At 46.9% G+C, this 27,270-nt stretch overlaps 1 protein-coding gene across 2 annotated transcripts in view; it reads left to right on the top strand.

Moving 5' to 3' along the window:
* ZNF407 (zinc finger protein 407) overlaps window positions 1-27,270 on the top strand; it is a 276,349-nt gene that overhangs the window by 101,999 nt on the left and 147,080 nt on the right. For both annotated transcript variants that reach the window (XM_029052837.2, XM_029052839.2), the window contains exon 4: window positions 22,873-22,947. In XM_029052837.2, the coding sequence (XP_028908670.1) occupies window positions 22,873-22,947 (75 nt within the window). The remainder of the gene's footprint in view (window positions 1-22,872; window positions 22,948-27,270) is intronic.

Genomic DNA, 27,270 nt, shown 5'->3' with positions numbered 1-27,270 from the left:
AGTCGCCATGAACAAAGAGGCCTTCCATCTTTTCTCCCTTCCGCAGTGTCCTTGTGAACCACCTCAAGCTTCTGGTGCTCTGGAATGTGAAATTGTTCTAGGAGAGAGCGGACCCAGCGGCTCAATCTGTGGAGAGGGATTGCTCACTCATCTGAAACTCTTCAAAGAGAGAATGCTTTTGATGAAGCGGATATCTCTGCGTCTTCCCCCTCCCTCCCCTCCTCCTTTCCCCCCTCCCCCAATTGCCTACAAGAGAACATCTCTCTGTGCTGAGAAAAGTTAAGAGAGAATCCCCTAAAGGAATCAGCACTTTGGAGGGACCAGGGGTCTCCCGGAGCCTTTTAAATGTATTGAAAAATAATTTAAAAGAAGAGTCGAGACAAGAACATTTATTTTTCCGAGACAGCTTCTGATAAGAAATTTCTATTTCACAGGAAACGCGCTTTGAGCTTTGTCTCCAAGCATCTTGAGTCCTCTTGCTGATGTTCTCTTCTATTCGTCGTTCGGATTCATTCCTTCAGAGTTTTTCTTAAAAAAGAATCCACCCTTTTTATTTCAGCCTAGACCATCTGATACGTGTTCTTGGAGGAAATCTGTTTGCCAAAAAAAGGGAAAGTGTAGAAACTAGAGAGTTGAAGGAGAAGAACAGAAGGGGCTGTGGAGATAGGGCCATGTTGCAATGCCGGTACACTGCTCTGTATATAGCAGGCGTCCAGGATGGTGCTCTGTACATAGGTGCCCAGTACAGTGCTCTGCACTTAGGTGCCCAGAATAGCACTCTGCTTACAGTAAACGTCCAGTATGGGATTCTGCACTTAGGTATCCAGTAAGGCATTCTGTGAACAGATGACACCCAGGATAGCATTCTACGCTCAGTAGTCATTCAGGAAATACCACTGGTTGAATTAATCTCTCATCCTTTGTCCTCTGGTACCAGGAGGAAAGTTGGTCTTCTCTTTCTTTCAGGTACAGGCTTTTTCTTGCCCAGCAGGTCCTGGGTTCTGGATAGGAAAGTTGGGGGGGACTACGGATAACGAGTGGCATAGTTTGCACCTCTGACTCTTTCCCCTCAACCTTGGATTCCTGCCCATTGCTCCCTTCTTCTTCTTCTCTGGTGCCTGACCATCTGGTGCCAGTGTGGTCCTTCCCATCTGACCTCTGGTCCCCAGCCTCCAGCCTCTCGCTCCCTCCCTGCCATCGCCCTGCAATCCACCTTTCTTTTTAAATCAGTTCGACTATGCTTTCCAGTGGGGTTCCCGGGGGAGCGAGGGGGAAAGCTATGAGGGTTCTAATGCCCCTGTGGCCCGTTTGGGGCTAGTCATGCAGAGCCACCGGGATCCACCTGGCTGAGTGGGTGCCCGGGGCGGGCAGTGATCCCTGCCAGGAAGAGGTCTGCCCTTTGGGGAGCCTGGTTCCCTTCTGCCAGGGGAAAGCCTAGTGAGCATTGTCCAGTCCTCTCTTCCTTATCATTTTTGAAAATCTGTAGATCAAAGCAGCCAGAAGCGTCGGAAAAACAGTGGACATTTTCCGAGCAGATGGAGGGGATGCCACACGCTGTCTGAGTTGAAGTTTTGGAATTTTCCCAGGTAATTCCAACAGGAATGACTCTGCCCCCTCAAATGCCAGGGAAGGAATTTTATAGCCCTCTTTGGTTTTAGCAGTGCATTTTGTTTATTTGGTGTTTCCATGCTGCGTGTTCTGTTTTTACAAGAAGTAGGCTATTGAAAACAGCAAAAGCTACCTTTCTCAATCATTCTTCCTATAGAGCTGGGACTCATACATCCTTGAAACGCATTGGGGGTCAAAACTCAGAAATCGTCCTCTTCGAGGTGTAGACGATCTAGGAACCGGGGTCCAGGGCTTCTGTCACCTGTCACCCAGAAATGTGGCTCTTCCCAGGATGTATTAAAGTATTGACCTTCTGGGAGTCAGAAGTCATGGGTTCTAATCCTGGCTCTGCCACTTGTCTTGGGCAAGTGGGCAAGCCACCTCACTTCTCTGTGCCTCAGTTACCTCATCTGTAAAATGGGGCTTGCATCTGTGAGCCCCACGTGGGACAGGGTCTGCGTCCAACCCGATTTGCTTGTATCCACCCCAGGGCTAATACAGTGCTTGGCACATAGTAAGCACTTAAATACCACAGCTATTATTATTGAAGTCAGTGAGCTAAGGGGATCACTGGCCAGTGAAGTCCGGGTTCAGCCATACACAAACTGTCAAACTGCAGTACACCAGTGCACTCCAAATGGTTTCCTTGAAAACAGAGTACGGAGTGAGAGAACGCTGAGCAAAGTCTAGGTCTCTGTGGGAAACTCAGGCCTAAATTATTGTATTTTCTAGTTCTAGAAAATGGAACCAAACAGTAGAAAGATATTGAAAATATGACAAAAATCCAGATGCGTGCGTTACATGGTCACATAGCCATGCAAATATGGACCAAAATATAGATTTTGAATTAGATATTTTTTACATTTACATAGGTAATTTCTAAATTTTCCAAGTGCTTTCTTTAACTTCTTAAACTGCAAAAAGGTACTAGCAGGGCTAACCAGCCAACAAACTACCTTTGCTAAATAGATCTGTCATCATCCAAGGCTAAATTGAAAGGGGCTCGAATCATTCTAAGCAGCGGCCTCCCTATTATGCTGACCAGACTTGGCCACCCCATAGACCCTAACCCCAAATCCAGCACCTCCCTAACTCCCATGGTCAATCACCTGGTGCTCACCGCGATTCAGATTTGGTGACTGGTGCCAGAGGAGCCAGGAGCAATAGGACTGTTAGGGCATTTGTGGTTCTGCACTATCAGTGTCCAGCCAGAACTAATTTGGGCACTCTTGTCAGAGACCAATTTTCAGTTTTCGAGTGATTGTCTCCCGCATGTTAACTAAATGTTTACCAGGCTTCTTTTCTTCAATCAAAAATAGGTTGCCTTATTTCTCTTTTCTTAAGAAATTGTTAGTTGCCATTGGAAACAAAGTATTTTGTTTTGGAATTGTTTGGTTTCCTGCTTAGATGAAACATAGTATCTTGGTGTAGCTCGTGGTAGATTTACAAATTTGAAAGTCAACTTGCAATTATTCAGGGTAATGGGGGAAATCCAAAACATGAATTACCCCAAACCACAGACAGCCAACAGAACATGCAAATTAGGTACCAATTCAGGGCATTTACTCCAGTTTCCATTGAAACTACTAGTGAAGCTGTGTGGATTTGTAAATGTGGAAATCAGCAGTTGGGCAAATTGTTTCACGAAGCGCATGGTGGAAAATGCAGTGATTACTGCAGAGCCTTGAAAATGAGCCCCGTGTGCCCTCCTTCCAGCTCTTCTGCCCTGGGCTGGAGAGGGCGTTTCAGAGTCAGAATTAACTTCAGAATTACTTGATTACACCCTCCTTTTTGTAATTTATTGCAATGTCTGTCTCCCCTCTTACGGTACAAGACCCTTGAGGTTAGGGACCTGGACTGCTAACTCTACTGCATTCTCCAATGTGTTTAGTTTAGTGCTCTCTAATAATAACAATGATAGTGATAGTATTTACTGAGCTCTTGCCAAGGTCTCTGCTAAACACTGGAATAGATGCAAGGTAATCATATTAGACACAGTCCCTGTCCCACCTAGGGCTCACAGCTAAGGAGAGAAGCAGCGTGACAGAGTGTATAGAGCATGGGCCTGCGAGTCAGAAGGTCCTAAGTTCTAATCCCAGCTCCACTTGTCTGCTGTGTGACCTTAGGCAAGTCACTTCACCTCTCTGTGCCTCAGTTACCTCATTTATAAAATGGGGATTGAGGCTGTGAGTCCCACGTGGGACAGAGACAATGTCCAACCTGATTTAATTGTATCCACCCTACCGTTTAGTACAGTGCCCTGTACATAGTAAGCACTTAACAAATGCCACAATTATTATTAATTATTATTAAGGGGGAGGGAGATAGTAGATGCTCAGCATGATTATTGACTAATCGAACGATTGGACTGCATTTCACCTGATTATCTTGTACCTGCTCCATTCATTTAATAGTTTATTCGATAGTTTTTATTGAGCGCTTACTATGTGCAGAGCACTGTACTAAGCACTTGGAATGTACAATTTGGCTCCGGGGCTTAGTACAGTGCATGACACGTAAATACCACAATTACCTCATTTAATAATAATAATAATATTATTATTATTTTTCCTCAGAAAAGAGGGGTACCAGGTGTCTCTCAGGGTCAGGTCCATGGTGATATCCATGGTGATACTGTCTTGGGGCTCTGCTGCCAGTGCTGTGCCCCGGGAAGGCCGAGAGGATAAACTGCAACCTGTTAACTAGGGCCCTCCTGACCCCACTACTCTGGCCCTAGAGAGGAGACGAGTGGGGATGGGTCTGGGTGGGACCGGCCCCTGAGAGGGTGAGCCCAGGGAGTGAGGTCACTTCGGTGCTTAGAACGGTGCTTGGCACAGAGTAAGCAGTTAACAGATATCATCCGAAAAAAAAAAGGCTTGTGTCCCCTGTTCACCTGGTGGGATCAGAACTTTTGGGTGCTCCCAGCACTGGAGGGATCCAAGAGCGGGTTTCGGTGTTCTGGAGGGTTCCGAGCATTGTGTACTGGGCACCTGCTGGAGGTAGAATGCTTTACTTGGAGCCCGTGCGTGCAGAAGGCTGTACTGGGAGCCTGCTGGGTACAGAGGGCTGTCCCGAGGGCCTTCCAGTTGGCAAACTGCTGCGATGGGTCCCTTCCTACTCTCTCCACCATAGCCGGCTGAGCTAGAGCCCTTCAAACCCGAGGACCCTGAGGGCAGTAGATGGTTCTGGCTGTGGCTCTTGCCGCTGTTGGACTCTGACTGGTTCTGCCTGGGCATTGAATAGCTTGGGGAACCACTTCTTTAGCCACGATACCTTTGTCCTTGCCCTTTGATGTCATCCTTGTGGTTTTTGTGGTTTCGCCTTTCCTTATGGGTCTTTTGCCAACCCTCCCGACCTGATTCTTAGATTATGAACACCTTGAAGGCCAAAACCCGTATCTAATTTTTATCCTCGTATTTTTTTCCCAAAATGCTCAGCATCCAGTAGATGCTTAATTAATACTAATTAATGTTGACAGTGACTGCTGCTACTCCTACTAAGTACAGAGCCCCATTGTAGGTTCTTGGGAGTACACAATTAAAGGGAAAGACTCAGTCCTTGCCCTCAGCGTTTAGAGTCTATCATGAGAGAATGAAACTCTTTTATCCTAGCTTTCCCACACATGATCAGATGAGCTTGAATTCTGGCTGTTGCTTTCAGAAAACTGTCAGTCACGGACAAATTCATTCAATTGCCCGGAGAAATTGCCTGAAAATGGAAAAAGAATGAAGTTGTGATGAACGGTTTTCCTTTCCGAGGACTAGAGTGATGAGGAACAATTTTCTCTTTTGTAGTTAGTGGGAATTAAAAAAAGGTAACATTGTCAGTTAGAATGCCATCACTCTGGCTTCTGTTCTGTTTCTACTTACTAGGAATATTCCAGTAGGATATGAGATTTTATTATAATTTGGATTTCTTAACCCACTAAAAGAGCCCCAAAATGTGTCGTCATCACCAGCGGCACTTATCCAGTGCCCACAGTGTGTAGGGCACCGTGAGCGCTAGACGATAAACTGGCCGAAGCCCAAAACACGGTTTCTGCTCCACGCCCGGGGGGAGTTGACAGTCCGGCACAGGAGTCGGCAGACCAGATCCAATGGGGAAACAAAAAACCGAAGGAATTCAGTTCAAAAAAGGGATAATCATAGGAGTGGTAATGTGACCAATGACTAGCGTGACCAGAAAGGTGAGGTGAGACAGGGAAGACCTCCCAGAGGAGGGGACTTTGAGGAGGCTGAGATGATTGGAAGGATAGTGGTCTGGCAGATTCGATGGAGGGGAGAATTCCACGCAGGGTTGGGGAAAAGCCTGAGCGATGGTTGGGAAGATGGGGAGATGGGAGATTGAGAGGTATAGTCAGGAGTTAATTTGGAAGGAGTCAAGGGTGCAGATTGGAGTGTCTCAGGAGGAGAGCCAAGAAAATACGTTGAAATCAACCCCTCTAAAAGTAACATCATCCCAGTGGACTGAAGGGCCCTTTATTGTAAGTTATTTTTCAGTCCAGTTAACTATATTAGAAAAAAATATAGGCAGACACCTTTGTGTTCAAACCAATAAGTAGGCTTTCTATTCTTTTTGAGGCGTTTATTTTCATTTCATTCCATCGCCTATATTTATTAAAAATAGCCCAGGACAGCATTTAGAATGATTGCTCCCCAAGTGTTCTCGAGTGTTTTTGGAAGCTTTTTTACAGCTTTGATTGGGCAACACTTTTTTTCCCCCCTCTCTCAACTCATTTCTGTAAAACATCAAAGCATGGATGGTAAAGAAGTGTTTGGCTTTGAAAATCCTGAACTTTGTTAAGATTCTGGATTGAAAGTCAGCAGCTCTTTCCAGCACTTTGGCAAAACAAGTTCCAGAACAATGTCTGTGCTCAGCAGCATTGGTAAAGTTCAAGCTGTCGTATCTTGTAATTTAAATATCAATATTTTGAATACTAACAATTAATGGAAATTTCAAAATGAAACTCAACAAAGTAAGGCACATTTTATCTGCTTTGAGGGGGAAAAGTCTGAATAATAGGAATGCATTGCCTGTACAGAAAAAGACAGTTGCATTTTTTAAGGTAGAATTTTTTAATGAAACTAAATGAAGTTTAATGGCTTATAACATTGCATAAATTTGTCAAAACTGATCAGCTGGATTGCTACACAATGAATACTGAAAATGTTCTGGTTTTTAGGCTTATAATAGCCTGCAGGCACTAGAAAATCAAAATGTTATTTGGTGATTTCAGAATGTTAATGGAATTATTATTAATAGCATATATATTAATCTTAATGATATATGTAAATATGGGCAAATATATGTGCGTTGACACCAAAAAGATGATTTTATGTTGAAAGGAAACCTTTGGGTTAAACTCAAGTGATCAAGCATAAAGCACTATTTATTATAAATTATTTAACATAAAAGAGGTCTTTAAATTATTTACAAATTGAACATTTAAAATGTTGATCATGTGGCACAAACGCCCAATGGTATTTCTTTTCCGATTCTCGGTTTCAAAATAGCCACAGATGGAATGTTTCCAGGTGAGAATTAGCTCACTGGTCCCTGATTTTAGCAAGAGCTGAGATTGCAGCTGGGGAGACCGAGGGTCCAATAAAAGAGATCATTTTGGTTTTATGGTGTTTGAACCACAGTTTTAAAAATTGTACACTCTGGATTTGGCTTCGTGGCAACTATTTGAGTCCATTTGGGGAGGGGTTTTTTCCATACTTTCATTGTTTTCCTTTAGAGCTACCTCAATGGAAAGCTAGGAGTTCTTCATTTCAGATTCAATTTTAACTTTATTTTTACCCAGATGCTGATGGAGCCATTCAAAGTAACCGGGTGTGTTTGTGTGAGGGAGTGCGCGTGTGTGTGTGAGAATGAGAGTATGTGTGTGGGGGCCTCTGAGAAGAGTGCGAGTGTGAAGGGGGTGTGGAGTGTGTGCATGTTTATAAGCAGATCCGGGAACATTTGCTAGCTGTGGATTTGAATCTAGAGAATGTGGAATTTGGTTGCTCGGTAGCGGCAATCATGAACAGTCCATTAGGTTTCTTATAGTAACGTCGACCATTAAAAAGGTTCATTTGAGCGGGATGCGCTGATCTCTCCGCTGCGACGAGGAAGAGAGAACACGTTTAGGGCTGAGCATTTCGTGATGCCAGGGAGTGCGGACGCCAGCCCAGGAAGCCCTCGTCAGTAAAGGGGTCTCCGGGAGCCGCGGCCCGGTGACCGGCCACGACCTCCTCGAGGGGTCTGGCCGAGGCCTGGCCCGTGGCGGGCCGGGCCACACAGTCCTCCATCAGGCCTTCATGGGTGCTGACCGGAAAAAGTTCATCAAAGTAATGAGGCGCAGAGCGAGAGTGGTGCTCGTGGGCAGGGTTCGGCACCAAGGAGTGCGGGCTGGCTCCAGCTGGGGCAATCAAACAGCAGGTGGCTTCTGTCATTAGGGGTGGCAGATGAGGCAGGACTCCCTCCCATCCGGCCCACGGAACTCTCATTTGTTAGCTAGCGCCACTGTTCCGTGCAAAATGGCTTCCATCTCCGTCAATTTTCCTGCGCAAAATATTACCCGGTTGGCAGCCCCGAGACCCCCGCAGCCTGGGACGTGTGGGTTTCTGGGCTCTCGGTGTTGTCGCCGAACCCAGCCGTGCCTGCTTCGGGCCACTCGATTCCTCCGCAAAAAGAGCTGAGGGGACCACAGGCGGCTTTTGTTCACCGAGACCTTTTTTCTTAACACGATGGCTGGCCCTCTTCTTACAGCTCCAGTCTGCTGTTCTTGTATTAACCCGTGAAGGGTCCAGAGTGCCAGGGAGGGTTAGGGGAGGGAGTGGGAGGGACTGCAGCCAGGGGAAAGACGAGGACTCGGACTTGTTCCTAAGGGCCGTAATTCGTCCTAGAACTTCTTGCTGGTCTCCGTGAGCAGGCCGTCCTCAATTCCAGTTTTAGCAGCCCAAAACAGTGTAACTGAGAAAAAAGCAATTCCCTCCAAATTTTAACAATAATATGCAGAAGCAAAAGCCCTATCATTTCCTTGATATTTTACTGGGCCAGAAGTTTCTGAAAATAGTATTTCTATTATTATTTATTATTATTGTGGTTTCTGTTTTCATCATCATCCCTAGGGTAGGAAAGGACAATTAAAGAAACAAGGGATTGAGGCTAGGAAAAACAGTACCAAAAAGGCTCCCAGGACAGGGAGATAAAGGAAATAGTTATAGCCATTGTACTGCTCCTGAATTTCCATGGTTGGGATGGGAGAGGCAAAGGGGAAGAGACCAAATGACCGCAATCAATCAATCAATCAATCAATCAATCAGTAGCATTGATTACATGCCTACTAGGGGCAGAGCACTGCCCAAACCCTTGGCAGAGTACCATAGAACGAATATACATGATCGCTGCCCTCAATGAGCTTACTTACAATCTAGCAGGGAAGAGAGACACTTTAATCCAAGTCCTCATTTTCCTCTCCCACTTCCTCCCTCGCCTCAACGGTCCCAGAATAGAACCACAGGACAAACCTCCCTGGATGTGCGGTCCGGTGCTTGCTTGTGGATAATCGCGCTCCCGTCTGGTCCAGTCCCCTGCCGCCGGGAAGGGGAATAACTAAACAGTCTAGGATTGCTAGGGGCCTACTCTCCTCATGACGGTCTCCAGAGTAGAGCCTGAACTGAACCCTCTTCAAGTGAACTAGCCCTCTGAGGTTCTGGAGGTTCTTGCTTACAGGGAAAGGGAAAACTTCTCCTGCTTTAATTTAAACCTGCTTCCTCTTGTTCTGTCCTCCGTGAGCAAGGCAAACAGCTGCTTTGCATCCTCTCCACAACCCCGCCTGCAGACTCTGGAGCTCAGGCATTCAGTTCCCCCTTTGGTCCTCTCCTTTCCAGACTCAAGCCCCTACTCCATAAACCTTTCCACTTTGCACTAGGTTTCCATCCCTTATCGCGGTGGCCCTCCTCTCCCCACCCACCCAGGTCTCCGTGAGTCAGACACTGGACTCGCCCCTTCAGAGTGCGGTGGGGCCATCCTGACACTTGCGTGCCGCGTCTATTAGTCTGCTGCGGTCCCGATTTGGCCTGTGTTTCCCAGGTCACATTCCCTGAGGTTGTTTTTGCCAGCCTAAGTCCACCACCATGTCCTTATTTTTGTCAGCGAGTCAGGGAGGCACAGAGAAGTGAAGTGACTCGTCCTAAGTCACCCAGCGTGACGGAGCCAGGCTTAGAACCCAGGTCCTCCGGCTCCCAGGCCTGTGCTCTTTTCACTAGGCCTCACCGGTTCCCAGCAGCTGCATCCCAGTAGAAGCAGCGTGGCTCAGTGGAAAGAGCAAGGGCTTTGGAGTCAGGGCTCATGAGTTCGAATCCCAGCTCTGCCACTTGTCGGCTGTGTGACTGTGGGCGAGTCACTTAACTTCTCTGTGCCTCAGTTCCCTCATCTGTAAAATGGGGATTAAGACTGTGAGCCCCACGTGGGACAACCTGATTCCCCTTTGTCTACCCCAGCGCTTAGAACAGTGCTCGGCACCTAGTAAGCGCTTAACAAATACCAACATTATTATTATTATCCCAGTAGGCGCCTGACTGCGGGGTGAAAGAACGAGTGGCCCCGCGCAAACCACTCACCTTATCGGCAGTTCCTGTGAGCCGAGTCTGGGCCTTGATACGAGGACGAGGCTTGTCTGCAACGGTGTGGTTGCAGTTGGCTTGCTGACCCATCTCAAGAACAGCCTTCTTTTCTTTTTAATGGTATTTGTTAAGTGCTTACTATGTGCCAGGCACTGTACTAAGCGCTAAGGTAGATACGGGCTAATCAGGTTGGACATAGTCCCTGTCCCACATGTGGCTCACGGTCTTAGTCCCCATTTTACAGTTGAGGGAACCGAGGCACAGAAAAGTGAAGTGACTGTCCCAAGGTCACACAGCAAGCAAGTGACAAAGCTGGGATTAGACCCCAGCGCCCTCTGACTCCCAGACCTGGGCTTTATCCACTAAGCAACGCTGCTTATCTACCGATTCACTGAGAGTGGTGGACGAGAGGCCCAGGGTCTGGAGCTGGGTACGGTGCCTGGTGCCAGGAGCTTGAAAAGGGCCCGGTAAATTCCACTTTATTATGATCATTGAGTTTCAGGCAAAGTGCTAGGTATCGTGCTTTGCATACAGTGCTCAGGAAATATGGTTGAATGAATGAACGAATGAAGTGAAGGGTACTTGGTGTGCAGGGTAGAAGTCAAAGCAGCCCGTGAGTTCCAGGCGCGAAAGAGCCAACCTAGATGGGGCTCCCTGGTGGACGATGAGTTTGGGGCTCCCCTGACTGTCTACAAGGCTATAGATCATTCGCTCCCTCCGTGGCCCTGGAGCTTGGAGAGATATCAATCCTGGGAGCTTTCTCCGTGAGTTGGGCAGTCGCATTTCGAACGGCTCTATATGATTCCCAAGATGGCAGCCACTGCCGGCAGCCTCATTGTTTCTCTTCTGCCTTTCAGGCTGCCAGCAAGACTTAGGTAAAATGATGGTGTCAACTTGGAAGACTCTCCCCCCAGCGTGGGTCAGTTTAGATGGGCAGCAAAGGGAGCACCGGCCCCGGGGCACCCTGGATGGGCGGCAAAGGGAATTCCAGCCCCAGGTTAGCGTAGAGGGGCAGCCCGGGGAACTCCAGCCCCGGGTCAGCTTACGGGGGGGGCAAAGGGAGCCGCTGCAGAGGGTGAAACTTTGCCTTGCACTTTCGAGCGTTGGCCCTGACGAGGCGTGAGCCTCCGACAGTAGCCACGTCCACTGGCAAACATGTTGTTGCAGGGTTCCTTACCAAGCTGGGGAAAGACTCCACCCTGTGGGTTAGGCTGGGTACTGTGGTTGCCGGGGCGGCTGGGAGAGAGGCAAGGCCTCTTACCTCAGTTGACCCAGAGCCGATCTGCTTTCCGAGAGGCAAGCGCAGGAGCGTTCGTGTTAAGATGAATGTGCCAGCGGCCTCCTTGCCTCTCCGATCCCAGTGGGATGCCACGGATGCCGGGGGTAAGGCTTCAGACTGGAAAGGTTTTCCCTCCATGTTTACCCTGGACCCAGCTCAGGTCATCAGACTGGAAGGTGATGATGGTTCCTTCAGGGCACAAGAGGTAAATTTGTTTGGCTGCAGGTGGGAAATTGTCCACTTGGTTCCGCGAGGCCCAGATCCGACCGAAGGATCTGAGCCTTTTATGGCGAGAAGCCGACACAGTTCCTTCCCCTTGTGCTGAGCTGTGCAGGCTGGCTATTAGAGAAAAATAAATGCTTTAATTTCTCCCAATGGCAAGCATCTCTCCAGAACTTGCATTCCTTCTTTCTAGTGGGAACCTCTAAGATTTTTGTGACCAGATTAACAAAAAAACCCAGAAACATACAAAAATACCCCAAATCCTTACCTAAATGGTTGTGATTTCAAGGAAAAAAAGTTATTTTCGGAACTCTCATATCCCTGCTTGACTTGATGAATTTCAGTCTTCTGACACAATCCGGGTGAGTCCTCCAAAATCAATTTTTCGGTTCAGACAATTTTAGTTGATGAGCTTGTGACAAAGTGACTCTATAATTTGCATTTGGGAAATCAATACCTGTATTAATTGTGTTTTAGAAAGAAAGATTAGAGAGGGTTCTCATTTCAAGTTAGTTTAGGTTGTTCTGGTGTTGAATAGAAAATGGTTTTAAATCGAGACAAGACTGATTTCCCTTTTGCTGGCAGTTTTACTGCGGAAAGCCAAAGACACAGCTGAATTCTGTCCGAACGGCGACTCCACAGTCCTCCGGGGTTACTGGGGCCACCGGGCCCTCCAGTGGAGGCTGTGAGAGGCTGAGACGAGGCCAAAAGAACCTACATTGTGCCTTTCCAAGCAGGCACGCCCCACTGTTAACAGATCAGTCTTCGTATTTCTCACATCACACCAAGGGCACAGATGATCAGTTGAGGCAAAACCGTGAATAGTTCCATCTCCAAAATGCAACATCAACTTTGCGTAATTCTCTGACGTGTTTTTTGCCCTGAGACCATAGCGATTGGGATGCTATTGTCGACGGTATTCCCAAATGGAACTGGGTGATCACTGTGTGCTATGCAGAGCAATCTACTGTCTGCCTACTGTGCAGAGCTCCTTATCTAGTGCTTGTTGTAGGCAGAGCACTGTACTGGGCACCTGTTTTTGGCAGAGTGGTTTCCTAGGCTCCTGTTGTGGGCAGAGTGCTGTGTTAAGTGCCTGTTGTGAGGAGAGCATTGTACCGAGTGCCTGTTGTGGGCAGAGCGATGTACAGAGCCACCTGTTGAAAGCAGAGAGATAGAGAGAGATGCCCATTTTGGGCAAAGTGATGTATGAAGGTGCCCGTTGTGGGCTGAGTGCTATCCTGGCAGAACTCTATCCTGGGTGACTGTTGTGGGCAGAGTTTGTACATAAGCAATGTTTCTGGACAGAACAATATCCTGGGCACCTGGTGTGGGCAGAGTGCTGTCCTGGGTACGTGGTGTGGGCAGAGATCCGTCCTGAGCACGTGGTATGGGCAGAGCGGTCTTCTGGGCGCCTGATGTGGGAAGAGCACTGTATGGGAGTTAGGGATCAGTTAGAAGTGAGACATGATCTGTATTCAGTCAGTCAATCTGTAAATCAATCAGTGGTATTTACTGAGCACTTGCTAGGTGCAGAACAATGTTTTAAGCACTTGGCAGAGGATGAGACAAGAGAATTAGCAGATACTTTCCCTGCTACAACAAGTTTACAGTCCGGGGGGAGACAGACATCGATATGAGTAAATAAATATTCCTGTTACACTCACGGTCTAATGGAGAGGGGTAACGATTCAACTTCCGGAGATTGTAGGAGTCCAAGGTGGACTGGGAGTAGCTTCGGTGGCCACAAGGGTGGTGATGGCTAGTAGCAGGGCCGACGTGCTCCTGAGGAAGAGCTTATGTTCTAATAGGGGAAACAGAGTCATGAGAGTAAATCACCGAACGTTCATCCATCCCCACCACTGTTCCCAACTTCCAAGGTTGGGTATAACTCAATCGACGGAGTCCGTCAGTCAGTCGTATTTATTGAGTGCTTACTGTGTGCAGAGCACTGTACTAAGCGCTTGGGAGAGTGCGATCTAACGATAGTGTTGGAGGCATCTGTTGGATTGCCTCTCTGCAGGATTTTGGGAGTTACTCAAGGAAGGCCTCCAGGAGGAGGCGGCATTTCACTCGGGTCGGTCACGACCCGCTTCGGGGTCTTTCCGAGCCTGAAGCAGCTGCTAATTCAACGCTCACCTGCTGGAGGGGTCCGTGCAGCTATTTGGGAGCCACAGAAGAAGAATGAATAGAGCCACGAGCCACGTGAGCCTTCTAGCCTAGAAACGATTTGGTAAGGTGTGTTGAAAATGTAATTACATTGTCGCACTGCCTCATATTATCGCTTAGCATTCATTAACTCCTCTGAATTTTGAAGTAAACATATTTCATAACAGTGCTAATTTTGTCATATGTTTGCAAGGTGGATTACTGACAGACCGAATACCTTTTGACTTCAGAGGTTTCTAAATTGTTCAACTCTCTTCACATGCTCATTAAGCAGGCAAGGCAGGAAAAGGGGAGGAGGGAGTTGTTTCTTCATGGCGAAAGCTGTTAAGCAGTACAAATGGGTACCTGCTTCGCCCGCTACCTGCAGTGTTCTGTGCCTTTATATCGGTGAGTTGTAGCCTGCCTTCTCCCGCCCTTGAGTTCTGTGTCTCTTTGGGGGAAGTGCCCTCCTATCCAGTATATCTTTATTTTGTTTACAAGCAAGACCCACCGAGGTCTACATCTCGCTCCAGCAGGCAGTTGTTTTTAGTAATGATGCATGAACACCGTCAGATTCATTTCTAAACATAGGTGTTTGGGGAGAATTAGAGGCCCGCGCTCTTGGAAATTGATTGCTACGTGTTTGTTTTTTGTCTGACCCGATTCACAGGTCATTAATTTTTAGTTAGTATAGTCATCCGGTCCTCATAAATATATCTTCAGGTGAAAGATATGAAGGCCTTCCTCAGTCTAATGCTTCAAAATCCCAACCAAAAAAATAGCCCTGCGTCTCTGGGTCTGTCATCCGTTCGCCATAGTTACAGCCAGGGAAGATGCACATTTATTCAAGAAATCGCCTGGTACATCAATATGAGCACTCTGCTAATTCGTGTTTTCCTTCGAATGCTACTTCTCCCACAGGACACCCTTCCAGTGGTCATTTTTAATAGTGGTGAAAGGATAAAACGTGGGGCTGTGGAAAACCACAAATGCCCATTGGAGTTCTATGGATTCCCATGTGAGCAACTGCTGAATGTCACGGCTGGCATCCGGGCGTGAGAGCGTAGGAGGTGCGAGGCTCTGAAAGATTTGAGCTCGGTCATTCCCTCGCTTCCACCTCCTCCCTATTTTAGGAGCAGATCAGTGCACGGGATGTACAGGATTTCTGCGTTGAACTGTACTTTTCGTTCATTCATTCAATCAATCATTTTTATTGAGGGCTCACTGTGGGTGCAGAGCACTGTACTAAGCACTTGGAACATACAGTAAAGCAAAAAAGAGAGACAATCCCTGCCTACAACAGGCTTATGCATCTGCTTCATTGAATCCAGTGCAGACCGAGTCCACAGATGACTGAGTGTCCTTTTGGAAGAGGCCCCAGGACGCTATCCTGGCCTGGCCTCTGTCCCCACCTTCTCACTTCCAGACCTGAGTCCTGACGTTTCTGCTCGGGCTCACGGGAAGAGGAGGAGAAGGAGGACGAAGAGGAGGAGGAGGAGGAGGAGGAGCCCATGTCTCTCTAGTGAGAAGTGGGGAATTGATGGTCACAGATGCAGGAGCAAGTACAGTGAGGAAATTCAATGGCATGGTGGAATCAACTTTGATATAGCCATTCTCACCCTAGGGATTCTTTTTCAATCTCTACTTTCCAGTCAGAACTTAAAAGAGACTGACCCCTCCAGACACCAGGGCTTTGGAAGTCTCAAGGATCCTAGGTACCATCGCTGTTAGCAACTGGAGACAGGAGGACAGCAAAAGGAAACAGCAATTGTTTTTCTCTTGAATATGCTCTGTCTCTGTCACCGTCTCTGTCTCTGTCTCTCTCTGTGCCTTAGTCTCTCTCTCTCTCGCCATAGCTTCAGGAAAATGTAGGAACAACCAAATTGATTGATTGATGACAGGAGACTCATCCATTGTGATCTGTCCAACACAGACAGTAAATTACTCTGTAGATTGATGCAGGTCATTGAACAGCACATCGACAGCTCCGCTGTCTATCATTCGCTACAGAGGGAGTCGGGAGCGGTGTCATTGCTCCTCTGCCTCTGCCCAGGTGCTTGTCCCATTCCCTGTAAACGTCTCTGCAACTTTGCCTTGGAAGGTCATTCAAAAGACCCGACTAAAAACACAGGAAAAGAAAAAAGAAGTCTTTTTAAGGAAATGAGCTTGTGCCTCGTCCTCTTTGTAAAGGGTGCGGTTCACATTGCCCACACCCCAAACCCCGTATATCGGATGTGGAAGCTGGTACTAAAGTGTTGAGAGATTTGGAAAATTAGCTCCATTCCGTGATTTGCTCAGTATATTTATGGAGCTCCCACGGTAGGCAGACCACTGTGCTGGGCTCTTGGAAGCTACAATAAGAGTAACAGACATGGCCCCTGCCTTTCAGGAGCTTAGAGTTTAATGGGGGAGGCAGGCAGACACAAATCGTAGGCGTACCAAGGGAACAGGAGGAAAAACAGATACACTCAGTAAAAACAAAAAGTGAGAAAAGGAAAAATAAACTCAAGTGAAACCCGTAAACCATTGCAGACATAAGGGCTAAGGGTGGCTCGGGGATGACAAGATGAATGGAGAGTGGGGATTAGTTGGGGAATGGCTTAGTCACTCAGAATTATTTACCGGGTGACTAATGTACTGTATTTGTTGCCAAATTGTACTTTCCAAGCGCTTAGTACAGTACTCTGCACATAGTAAGTGCTCAATAAATACGATTGGATGAATGAATAATTAGGGCTTGGGAGAGTACATCAGAAGCAAGACACATTCTCTGCCACATTCTTATGACTGAGGAGGGAAGGGAAGGGGGGAAGGAGCAGGAGGAAGAACTCTCCCAAGTGCTTAGTACAGTGCTCTGCACACAGTAAGTACCCAATAAATACCGATCGATTGATTGAAGAAAAGAGGCAACTGATAATAGCCAGACTATCGAAAGAGGAACAGCTGAAGCAGCATGACCTAGTGGAAAGAGGATGGATCTGGGAATCGAAGGACCTGGGTTCTAATTCTGGCTCCAACATTGTCTGCTGTGTGACCCTGGGGAAGTCATCTAACTTCTCTGGGCCTCAGATTTCTCATCTGTAAAATGGGAATTAAATACCGCTCCCTCCTAATCAGACTGTAAGCTTCATGTGGAAGAGCGACTGTGTCCAATTTGATGATCTTGCATCTACCCCGGCACATACTACAGTGCTTGGCCCATACTAAGCACTTAATCCGTACTGTGATTATTACTAATTATTATGAATGAATAAGTAACTAATATGCGTAGATGAAAAGTACATGTGCTTAGGGTGGCTTTTGGGTGGACACCTGGAATATTAGCAGAAATAATGGAGAAGGCTTTCTGGAGGAGGTGGGATTTCAGGAAGCTTTGGAGATGAGATGAGGAGAGCAGCGGTCTGCCAGGTTTGAAGGGGGAGGGAGTCCCAGGCAGAGGTAGCGACGTGAATTAAGGGTCAGAGGTCAGAGAGCCAGAACAGTAAGAAGGCATGCTTGGGAGGAGCCCAGAATGTGTGAGCTGGGGTCTGGCAGGTCAAGAGTGCTGATACGTCAGAAGGAGAGAGCTGCCCGTGAGCCTCGAAGCCGACTGGCAGGACTTTCTGATCTATGCTGCGCGTAATGAGTGGCTTTTGGGTATAGATTTGGCACAGATGTAGTAGTTGAAAATGACTTTGTGGTTTTGGGGTAGAAGAGTTATCCAGTAATCAGCACCCCTTCCGGTTTTCTCTTCCATTATGAAAGACCATCCTGGTCGACAGCCCCACCTAACTCCGGCCCATCTTCTATCGCCGTGATGATGATGATGATGATGGTATTTGTTAAGCACTTACTGTGTGTCAAGCCCTGTCGTAAGCGCTGGGAGGGATACAAGGTAATCAGGTTGGCCCATGTGGGGCTCACAATCTTAATCCCCATTTTACAGATGAGGTAACTGAGGCACAGAGAAGTTAAGTGACTTGCCCAAAGTCGCACAGCTGACAAGTGGCAGAGCCGGGATTAGAACCCATGACCTCTGACTCCCAAACCCCGGGCTCTTTCCACTGAGCCACGCTGTGAGCGAAGTGGGCTTCCGAGCCTAACCGCCCCCCCACCGCAACACGCTTTTCCCCGAGGCAGAGGACCACCCTAAGGGACGTCCGGCGTTCCCTGTCCTCTGCCCATTCCGGGATGCCTGGAGATACATCGAGAAGGTCCCAGCCAGGGCCATCATCCCTTTAATTTCCAGTTGAAGCACTTGTGGTTAGTCAGGCTGGGGTCTGGTTTCTGACCCAATCTTTCAAGCTTGACCTGAAGCCACAGGATCGGATAGGAGGTTATGGCTTTGACCTCCTCCCCGGTAATTTGCCAACTCTGTCATCATTTCCCCTGGCTTTTGCATTTCTGAATATTTTGTAACTATTTCCTTGCTGCTGATCTCCTGGTTAATATGCCATCTTGCCGCCTAGCAGGGCAGGGAAACTGACCTCCCGCACAATCGTCGGAAAGGAGTTCAGTAATCTGAGTAGTTAAGGTTGAAGACGGAGTTTGAATATTAATGTAGACTCTTTGCCCTGAATTTTGGCGAGCCCATCACGATGAGGGGAACCCTCTCTTCGACCAAGTGAGTCCAAGTTCCTCAAGGTTGCAGCCCCACATTTTCTTTAATGAATACACTCTCACATCGAGTTTAACCTCTGTGATGGTGAGTCAGTAGGAGAAATGGAACACTTAATTCACCATCGACATCCATAACACCATCTTTATTTCATAAGTATACCATTAATAATGAAATTAACTTGTAAAACTCTAGTATAAAAACTCAATTAATTTAAGGTCATTTTCAGAAATGTAATGCCCCATTCATCATAAAAAGATATGTTAAGTAAAACTGCAATAAATTCTATATATTTTTAATGACATGTGACATGTCGCTAAAAAAAATAGTCAAATTACATCATTGACAGTACTTTTTGTACCATTTCAACCTAAGTGGAATAATGGCTCATGGTCACTTTTCAGAGTGTCATTAAGTGAAGTTCTGCATACACTTTCCTGTGCAATGCCCTGTGCCTTACTATGCAAGTAAACTATGTTTGACTGCCTATTTGAGCCCAAAGCAGATCTGCATCCCCCTAATTTGTTTAGTTTAATGATCTGCCACTGTGTTTTACAAACCAGGAACCAGGTGTGTGACAACAATAATAATAATAATAATAATTGTGGTATTGGTTAAGCACCTACTAGGTTCCAGACATCATACTAGGAGCTGAGGTAGATAAAAGACGATCAGATCGGAAACAGCCCCTGACCCACATGGGATTCCCCGTCTGGGTAGGAAGGAAAACAGGTATTGACTCCCCACTCTAAAGATGAGGGAACTGAAGCTCAGAGAAGCTAAGTGACTTGCTCAAGGCTATTACAACAGATAAGTGGTAGTGCTCGAATTAAAACCCAGGTCCTCTGATTCCCAGTCCCAGGCCATTCCACAAGGCCACACTGCTTCCCAGTGTTGAGTTCTGGCAATATCACACCCTGTGGCTCTATGGAACTCCGAGTCTTAAGTAGCAGATCTACAGTGAGTGTGATACAAGATTTCCCGATCTTGCTTTCCATTGCAGAAGTCCTGGCATTACCACTGCATGTGTAAAATTTCTCACTGCCCAAAATAACCTGGCATCCCCATCTGGGTGAATACTCGTGGTCGAGACCTGGGAGAAGGGTTGAGCTCCAGGAGTTGGCAGCACCTTTATCCAGTCAGTTAGTCCATCAACAACAATTGCTGAGCATCTTCTGTGGGAGGAACCCAAGCTTCCGGGGCATTTCAGTAGAGTTAATACAAATGGTCCTTGCCCTCTTGGAGCTTACAATTCAGCAGGGGAGATAGACACATCGTCATTTACCAAAAGCTGGAAGAAATGCTTAATAGTAGATGGTGAAAAGTGATGAGTGCAGAAGCACAAAAGATTGTGAAGTGCAAAAGTGCTGAGATGAGTTTCTGTTCCCCAGCTCACTCTGCCTTCTGCGTTTTCTGTGCACTTGGATCTTTGACCTTTGGGCAATTGTTATTTGCCCCACCCTCAATCCCATAGCACGTACATGTATTTCTTTAAATTATACATTATAAATTATTTATATTAATGTCTGTCTCCCCATCTAGACTGTAAGCTCATTATGGACAGGAAATATGTCTGATAATTTTATTGCATTGTACTCTCCCAAGCACTTAATAGAGTGCTCTGCACATAGTAAGCGTTCAGTAAATACCATTGATTGAAGATAGTCGTGAGAGTTAGGATGTGAGCTGGCTAGGTTAGAGCTTGGGTTATGCTGGGAAAAGCTTTCTGGAATTGATGAGATTTCAGGAGGCTTTGAAGCTGGGGAGAACTGAGTTCTGGCAGCTGTGAAGGGAAGAGCGTTCCAGGCAGGAGAGGAAGGGTGTGAGCCAGGAGTGAAAGATGGGAGAGTAAGGAATGAGACACAGTGAGAAGGTGGATCTGAGCTGGCTGCGAGGACTCGACCCTTCTGTTCTCCTTCTTTCATCCAGCTTGGCAGAGGTGGGCTTCTGAGAAGGCAAAATTCAAAGCCCTCAATGGCTGCCCTGGTGACTGACAGGGTGGGGCTGTCATGGGCGACGGATCATGAGATTTTACCAGGGATAAAAATCTCAGTCTTTACGGACTTGTTTTTTCTTGTTCTGGGACTTAATTTAGACAGAAACCGTTTGACAAGGTGCGGAGGATGCCGAAGAGGGCGGGAACGTGATAGTTGTGAAAATTTTCATCTGCTCCGTTGGTGAAGAAATGCAAACCAATGGCTATCTGGGCCCTGCTCTGAGATCCCCGTCAACTTGCAAGAAGCCACGGGAGGTGGAAAGATGTGAGATTTATCGGGACCAGAACATTTTCCTTCCCCTTTCCCTTAGAGACAGTGGGAGGCAGAGAGATGGAGGAGGACCCGGGTTTTTCCATACCATTTCCCAAAGAGTCAGTGGAAGGCTAGGCAGGGGGTGGACTCTGCTTTTTCTGCCTGTTTCCCATAGAGTCCGTGGAAGATGGGGAGAGAGGAGCAGGCCCCCGCTTTTTCCGTCCTGTTTCCACTACAGCCGACCCAGTGCCACATCCGTTGCTGAGTGTGCAATGTTGCCAGGTTCATTATTTCCACCTCGAAACTGTTCCAGCCTCATTTCTGAGGATTTAGGATTCTAGACTTGTACTTACTCCCACAGATGAGCTTTAATTCCCAACATTAGGTCCGCAACTCTCACACCTTACCAATCACCTTAGATTTTTAATTTAAAATAGGAGGGCCCAGGGGGTGGCCGGGGAAAGAGAGTGTCGTTATTACTTTTAAATGTCTTCGGTGTTTACTGAAATGGAAACACAAGTTTATTTTCTTTCGGAAACAAAAACCGTCGTGGCATCTCACATATTATTTTAACAAAAATGTTACATCATACCAATTAGTTTCCTTAAACAGAATCCTCCTGGCACTGGACTAATAATGACCCTAATCATCATGATAACATGATCAATTGTTTAGGGCTTTGAATTCATGGATATCCAAGTGGACAAATCCCTGAAATAAAGGAAGAGAAACAATCCAGGGTGTTTTACATATTTCCTCTGTAGAGGAAGCAATGAAGTCACTCTCATCATTCCAAAAAGAGAGACTTTTCTCGTTGGCCCTGAAGGCTGCTCAGCCGCGAGAGTTGCTGGAGCAACGTGAAAACGCCCAAAGTAGATGAGACATGGAGACACTGCGTTAACATATTTGGGGCAGACATGCGCCTTGCTTGGAGTCGGGTGACTCACCCGGGCCATAACAGACCGGCGTTTCCCTGTTTCTTCATTGTCCATTAGTGCAAACATGTCCAGATGAATTCAGTGTGGAATGTTAAAAATCTTATCACATGCCAGCTAGATTTGTAGCCCTTCATTTCATAAAATGCTAATTAAAATCATATTTTTGCATATGTCATGCCTTTCATGTACATATGCAAATCGAGCCTAGTGCCTTTCAGCTATGAGTAATTAAGTTTATGAAGGACAGCTGTAATACATAATTAACAGAAATGTTTTCAAGCCCTTTTCACACTGAAACTTAGAACGGTAAGAATTTTTGCTTATCCCGAAAGCCATTTCACCCCAAAACTCCGGGAAGATATCTAAATTGGTAGGAACGGTCACATGACGGAGTCACATAACCGTGCCAGGGTTACCGCAGGAAGAGGGGAGCTCGGTACCTGGACCCACAGACTCCTCAGTCCCGCGCAAGATTGTCTGAAGTGAGCTGATGTGGGTTTAGAATTCAGTCTCGGGTCAGTCGGTCAGTTGTATTTATTGAGCACTTACCGTGTGCAGAGCACTGTGGTAAGCACTCGGGAGAGAACAATATAGCAGTATAACAGGCACATTACCTGCCCACAATGATCGTACAGTCTAGAGGAGGAAGAGAAGCGGCTCTTCTCCCCTGCCGCTGGCTCCCTGGCGCTGTGCAGAAACGTCGCCCACAGCCCTTCAGTGCAGTTTCCCTGTGTGCAAGGAATCACCCTCTGAAACATCACTTTTCTTTTCATCCACCCTTAAATAATGAATGAAACGGCAGCTAATCCACCTCAATTGAGAATGAAGGGTGAAATGACTTGAAGGACACAAGGTGAAATAAGGAGAGAGAAGTTCACCTTTCTAAAGATAGGAAATTGTGAAATACCCTCCAATGGAGAACTAAAGCACAACAGTGGGCTGGGGTAGAAAGGTTTTATCAAACCACTGCATTACCCATCAGTCGATCGTATTTATCGAGTGCCTACGGTGTGCCGAACACTTTACCGAGAGTTTGGGAGAGTACAATCAACAGAGCAGACCCAAGTCCTGCCCTCCAGTTGCTCCCAGTTTCAGGACGGAGACAGAGAGGAAGAAGATGAATTTGTAGCATGACATGCAAAGTGCTAGACGGGCATCTCTGAGTTTTCAAAAAGGATGCGATGGTATCTTACATCAAGTCAATTTTGTTTATCTTTTTTAGGGTCGCTTTCGTGATGAAGAAGCATCTGAATACTCATCTCCTAGGGAAACACGGAGTCGGAACGCCTAAGGAAAGGTAAAATGCTTGTTTCTCTACATCAGTTCAACTCCCATTTATATAGTTATTGTGCGAAATCTATATAGAATCTATACAAACTGTTTTAGTATTCATAAACATTTTTGAGGGGTTTTTTTAAAGTTACCGCATCTTCAGTTTGAAGAATTACGCCATACAGATATCAAAAAAAGAAAGTCTTGTATCTCTCCCAAAATAATACGACAGGTGCCATGTCGTGAAAAATAACCCTACAATTATTATGTCATCAGCTGCCAGGGCTCTTTCTTAAAGTTCTCTTCATTTTCCGTAGCATAATTAACTCCATCGGATAGACTTAATTACATTAGGCGAATGGAAACGTAGCAATGTCAGCCACCAGATGAGCGTGGCTACTTCTGAAATGTTCCATTTGATAAAGGGCCCGATGAATTCCCAAGAATCTCACTCAGGGCTTGTAAAGTTCTGTGGCTTTCATCTAGAAATGTAATCAGTGGGAAGAACTCCCCAAAGTCTTACGCCTGGTAAGGGTAGTGACGCCCCCGACGCTCGCTGCTGTTGGCGATCTGCAAACGGGAATGACGTAGGTCGCGGGCCTTCCTGTCACCGACCCATGGCACAGGCAGGCTGCTTTGCTGCTGTGGGACGGGTCTCGGGCTCCACAGGACAGTGGCTCTTTCCCTACTGCCCCAGCCTAGCCCCAGTCCCTGACGAAGTCTAAGGTAGAATGATCAGCACGGGGCAGCAGTTCGTGCCTCGAGAGGATCGAGAACCTGAGGTCGAGCTGGCCCGCTGGTACGGAGCATGTGGTTGAGACTGTAAACTCGTCGTGGGTGGGGGATGTGTATCTTATATTGGTATATTGTACTCTCTCAAGCGATTAGTATAGTGCTCCGCACACAGTAAGTGCTCAGTAAATGCCATGGACTGACCAACTGACTCTCGAGGGCAGGGTCCCTCTCCCCCCTGCCTTGCCCACCTAGGTCAGGGAGCACAGTTGGAAGGGCGCGCGCCTATTCGGGCATGTGAACCAGAAAAATAAGTCAGTCGTGAAGGACACAGGTGGAATTCAAAGTCCGGCCTTGGCGATGTTTAAGATTCATCGTCTTAACGGGGCGTGTCACTCGGGTATGGTACCTTTTCAAGAGCGGTTTAACGGAGGCCGGGTTTCTGTTTAGTACAAGTACAAAATGGCAGGCCTAGTTGCCTTCAACCGCTTTGGGCCACATTCCCTCAGTTGTTCTGCGAGGCAGGGGCCGTACCCCCGGAGGCCCCGGTCCTCGTCGTGACTGCTGCCGGGTCTGCACCACAGGCGCCGCTTCTCTAATTCCCTAACGGCGTTTGAATCCCAAATGTAGAAAGGAAACACGGTTGGAGGGAAACTGAATGGCAGTAGAAACAAGGACAGTGAAACAGGTGTAATATGTAAATTGCCACTCAAAATTGATGCTTTTCATGTGTGCTGTCATGTTAGTTTACAGAAACTAGGAGAAGCAAGTCTCCAAGGGATTTTATTTTGCTCGTCGGTCAGAACCTGTTCTTCCAAGGTCCTTTCTCCCGCGCTGTGGCCGTGTTTGCTTTTTGTCCGTGGAGGACGGGTCACAGACTAGGCTGCCTGTGACTTTGCAGTGCAGTGCTCACTGCCAGAGTCCCCAGACCTTCTGCTCAGTCCCTGACTTCTCCCCTGCCTCACTGCCCCTCCTGCTCCCCCACCCCCGTGAGGGGTTAGTCCCGTGAGGGGACTAGGAGAACCATCAGCAGAATCCGATCTCAAGGGGTAGACGTGGTCCGGTCCGCCGCATTTAGATCCCCTGGACGTGGCGCCTGGAAGCAGGAGGCAGGGCAGGAACCTTGAGCCCCGGTTTTCCCCACTCCCCCCAACCCACCCACCGCCCCACTGACCGACCAACAGACCTCCTCCCCTAACTTGTTGCCTTTCAACTTTGGGACGCCCTCAGGCTGACCCCAGACCAAGATCTTGCAGAGAATTGTCCTTTTTCCTATGCAATTGACTGTTTTGTCTCTGTGTGCTTCTTGTCGGTGAAATCTTTTTATCTGGCATTCCTCCTAATGTAGAGCAATACGGAGCAGTGGTGGCAGGTCAGCAATAGCAATATAATTTCCCAGTAGAAGTCCCTTGCTGGTGATGGCTAAGATTTAAGTAGTGTAATGTAGCACAATAAAGCTGAAACACTCCTCTCTTCTTTCCACTCTCCCCCTCCCTCCCTTGGCAGGGGGAGCGGATGTCTTTTAATGGCTTTAGAAAGCAAAGAAACTCTCCATCAGCATGCCGAACCCTCACTTTGGGCATAAATGTTCTCTAAATTAAGTTACACCATTTTCTTACCTTTTTAAAGCATTAATGCCTTGCCTGTAATTTTGCAAGCTTGCTCGATTTTAATTTCTTTAGGACAATGTAATTAGTTTATTTTTATGTTTTGAATTTAATTCTGCCCTCTGATACATAGCACATTATAGGAAACACTAATATACGTTAGTTAAATAGGCTGTGACAATTAAATTAATAATACATTTTGTTTGCAAGTCTTTAGGCTTCATGGTTTGACTGATATATGCAAAGATGGTAATTTATTAAAAGTAGATTCATATAATTGTAGTTTGAAGTTTGATGGACCAAAAAAAGTTGTCAGCGTGACTATCATCAAAAACAAGAAAACAAAATATGTTCATAAGAGCTTGTTGAAAAAAAAAAATCCTCCACAACTCTAAAATATGCATTTTGCAGGAAGTTAGTTTGACTTTTCCCAACTCTCAGGAACCTATTTATGGTGGCTGGCTCAAAGAGCTCACGATCCAACAAGATTTCCTGGTGCAAACCTGAAGCATATTGCAACTTCGTTCTGAAGTGTTTTACCAGAAGCCAGTATTCTTTAGTGCATCAGAAGTCAAACATCTGTAATAAGAATTGGGGGTTTTGTTCAGGACTTATTGGGTTCCAAGCTCAGGGGTAGATACAAGGTAATCAAGTTGCACCCAGTCCCTGGCCCTCATGGGGCTTGCAGCCTAATTAGCAGGAAGTACGGGTAAAGAATCCCCATTTTACAGATGAGGAAACGAAGGCATGGAGAAGTTAAATGACTTCGTCCTTGTTACTCAGCAGGCAAGTGGCAGAGCCGTGATTAGAACCCAGGCCCTCCGACTCCCGGTCCCTTGCTCTTTCCACAAGATGACATTGCTTCTCTAACTGAAGCAGCGGGGTTTAATGGATAGAACATGGGCCTGGGAGTCAGAAGGACCTGGGTGCTAATCTTGGCTCCACCACTTGTCTGCTGTGTGTGTCCTTGGGTAAGTCACGTCATTTCTCTGTGGCTCGGTGACTTCATCTGTAAAATGGGGATTAAGACTGTGAGCCCCTATGTGGGACAGGGACCGAATCCAACCTGATTTTCTCTCATCTACCCTAGTGCTTAGTACAGTACGTGGTAATTAGTAATTGCTAAACAAATGCCATTAAAAAACAAATATATTGTTTGAGGAAAATTTACCTTTGGAAATGGTGGCCCCTGAGGATCTGAGAAAGTCCTCACCTCACAAGGTACTCTCACTTTGGCCTCATTTTCATAGTGGCAGCATGGTAGGTTTCAGAGAAGGAAATTTCCAAACCAGTATTGAAGCTTGTTTTTATATAGAATTTGTTAAGTGCTTACCATGCATCAGGCACTGTACTAAGCTTTGGGGTAGGCACTAGATAATCAGATCAGAGACAGTTCCTGTCCCACACAGGGCGTCACAGATTCAATCCCCATTTTGCAGGTGAGGTAGCTGAGGCGTAGAGAAACCAAGTGACTTGCCCAAGGTCACACAGCAGGCAAGTGGCGGAGCAGAGACAAGAACCCAGGGCCTTCTGACTCCTGGGACCCTGCTCTATCCACTAGGCCTCGCTGTTTCTCAAAAGTTTCTTTTAAGAAGAGAGCTCAGTATAACAGGTACCCATCGGACCCGCAGGCCTATTCACAAGACCAGTCCGTTGCGCTTCTGTTTGTATTCTACAGATCTGTTGTCCCGGGAAGTTCTAGTCGTGTGCTTTTGATGAATGTAATATTGAAAAATGGCTTTTGCCCCCTCTGGAAGAACCAAGCAATTTCCATTCTAAGTATGTTGAGCGAGAACTTATGGGAGAAATGCATACAATGCTTAATGAGTATCAGAACTGATTTGAAGTCCTGTAATTGGACATAAATTAACTGCAGTTTAATACATTCATAAAGACCAAACCTGCTTCGGAGCTTACCTTGTTAGCTTGATGAAACACAACACGAACAGCTTGTGGTGCGGGTGGCTCAGCCAGGGCTGCGTGTGGAGACCCGCCGAAAGTGCCTGCCG

This window comes from Ornithorhynchus anatinus, chromosome X2, assembly GCF_004115215.2.
Source record: "Ornithorhynchus anatinus isolate Pmale09 chromosome X2, mOrnAna1.pri.v4, whole genome shotgun sequence".
In the NCBI taxonomy this organism is placed as follows: Eukaryota; Metazoa; Chordata; class Mammalia; order Monotremata; family Ornithorhynchidae; genus Ornithorhynchus; species Ornithorhynchus anatinus.
The sequence above is the reverse complement of the archived record's forward strand: the minus strand, read 5'-3'. Positions and strand labels throughout refer to the sequence as shown.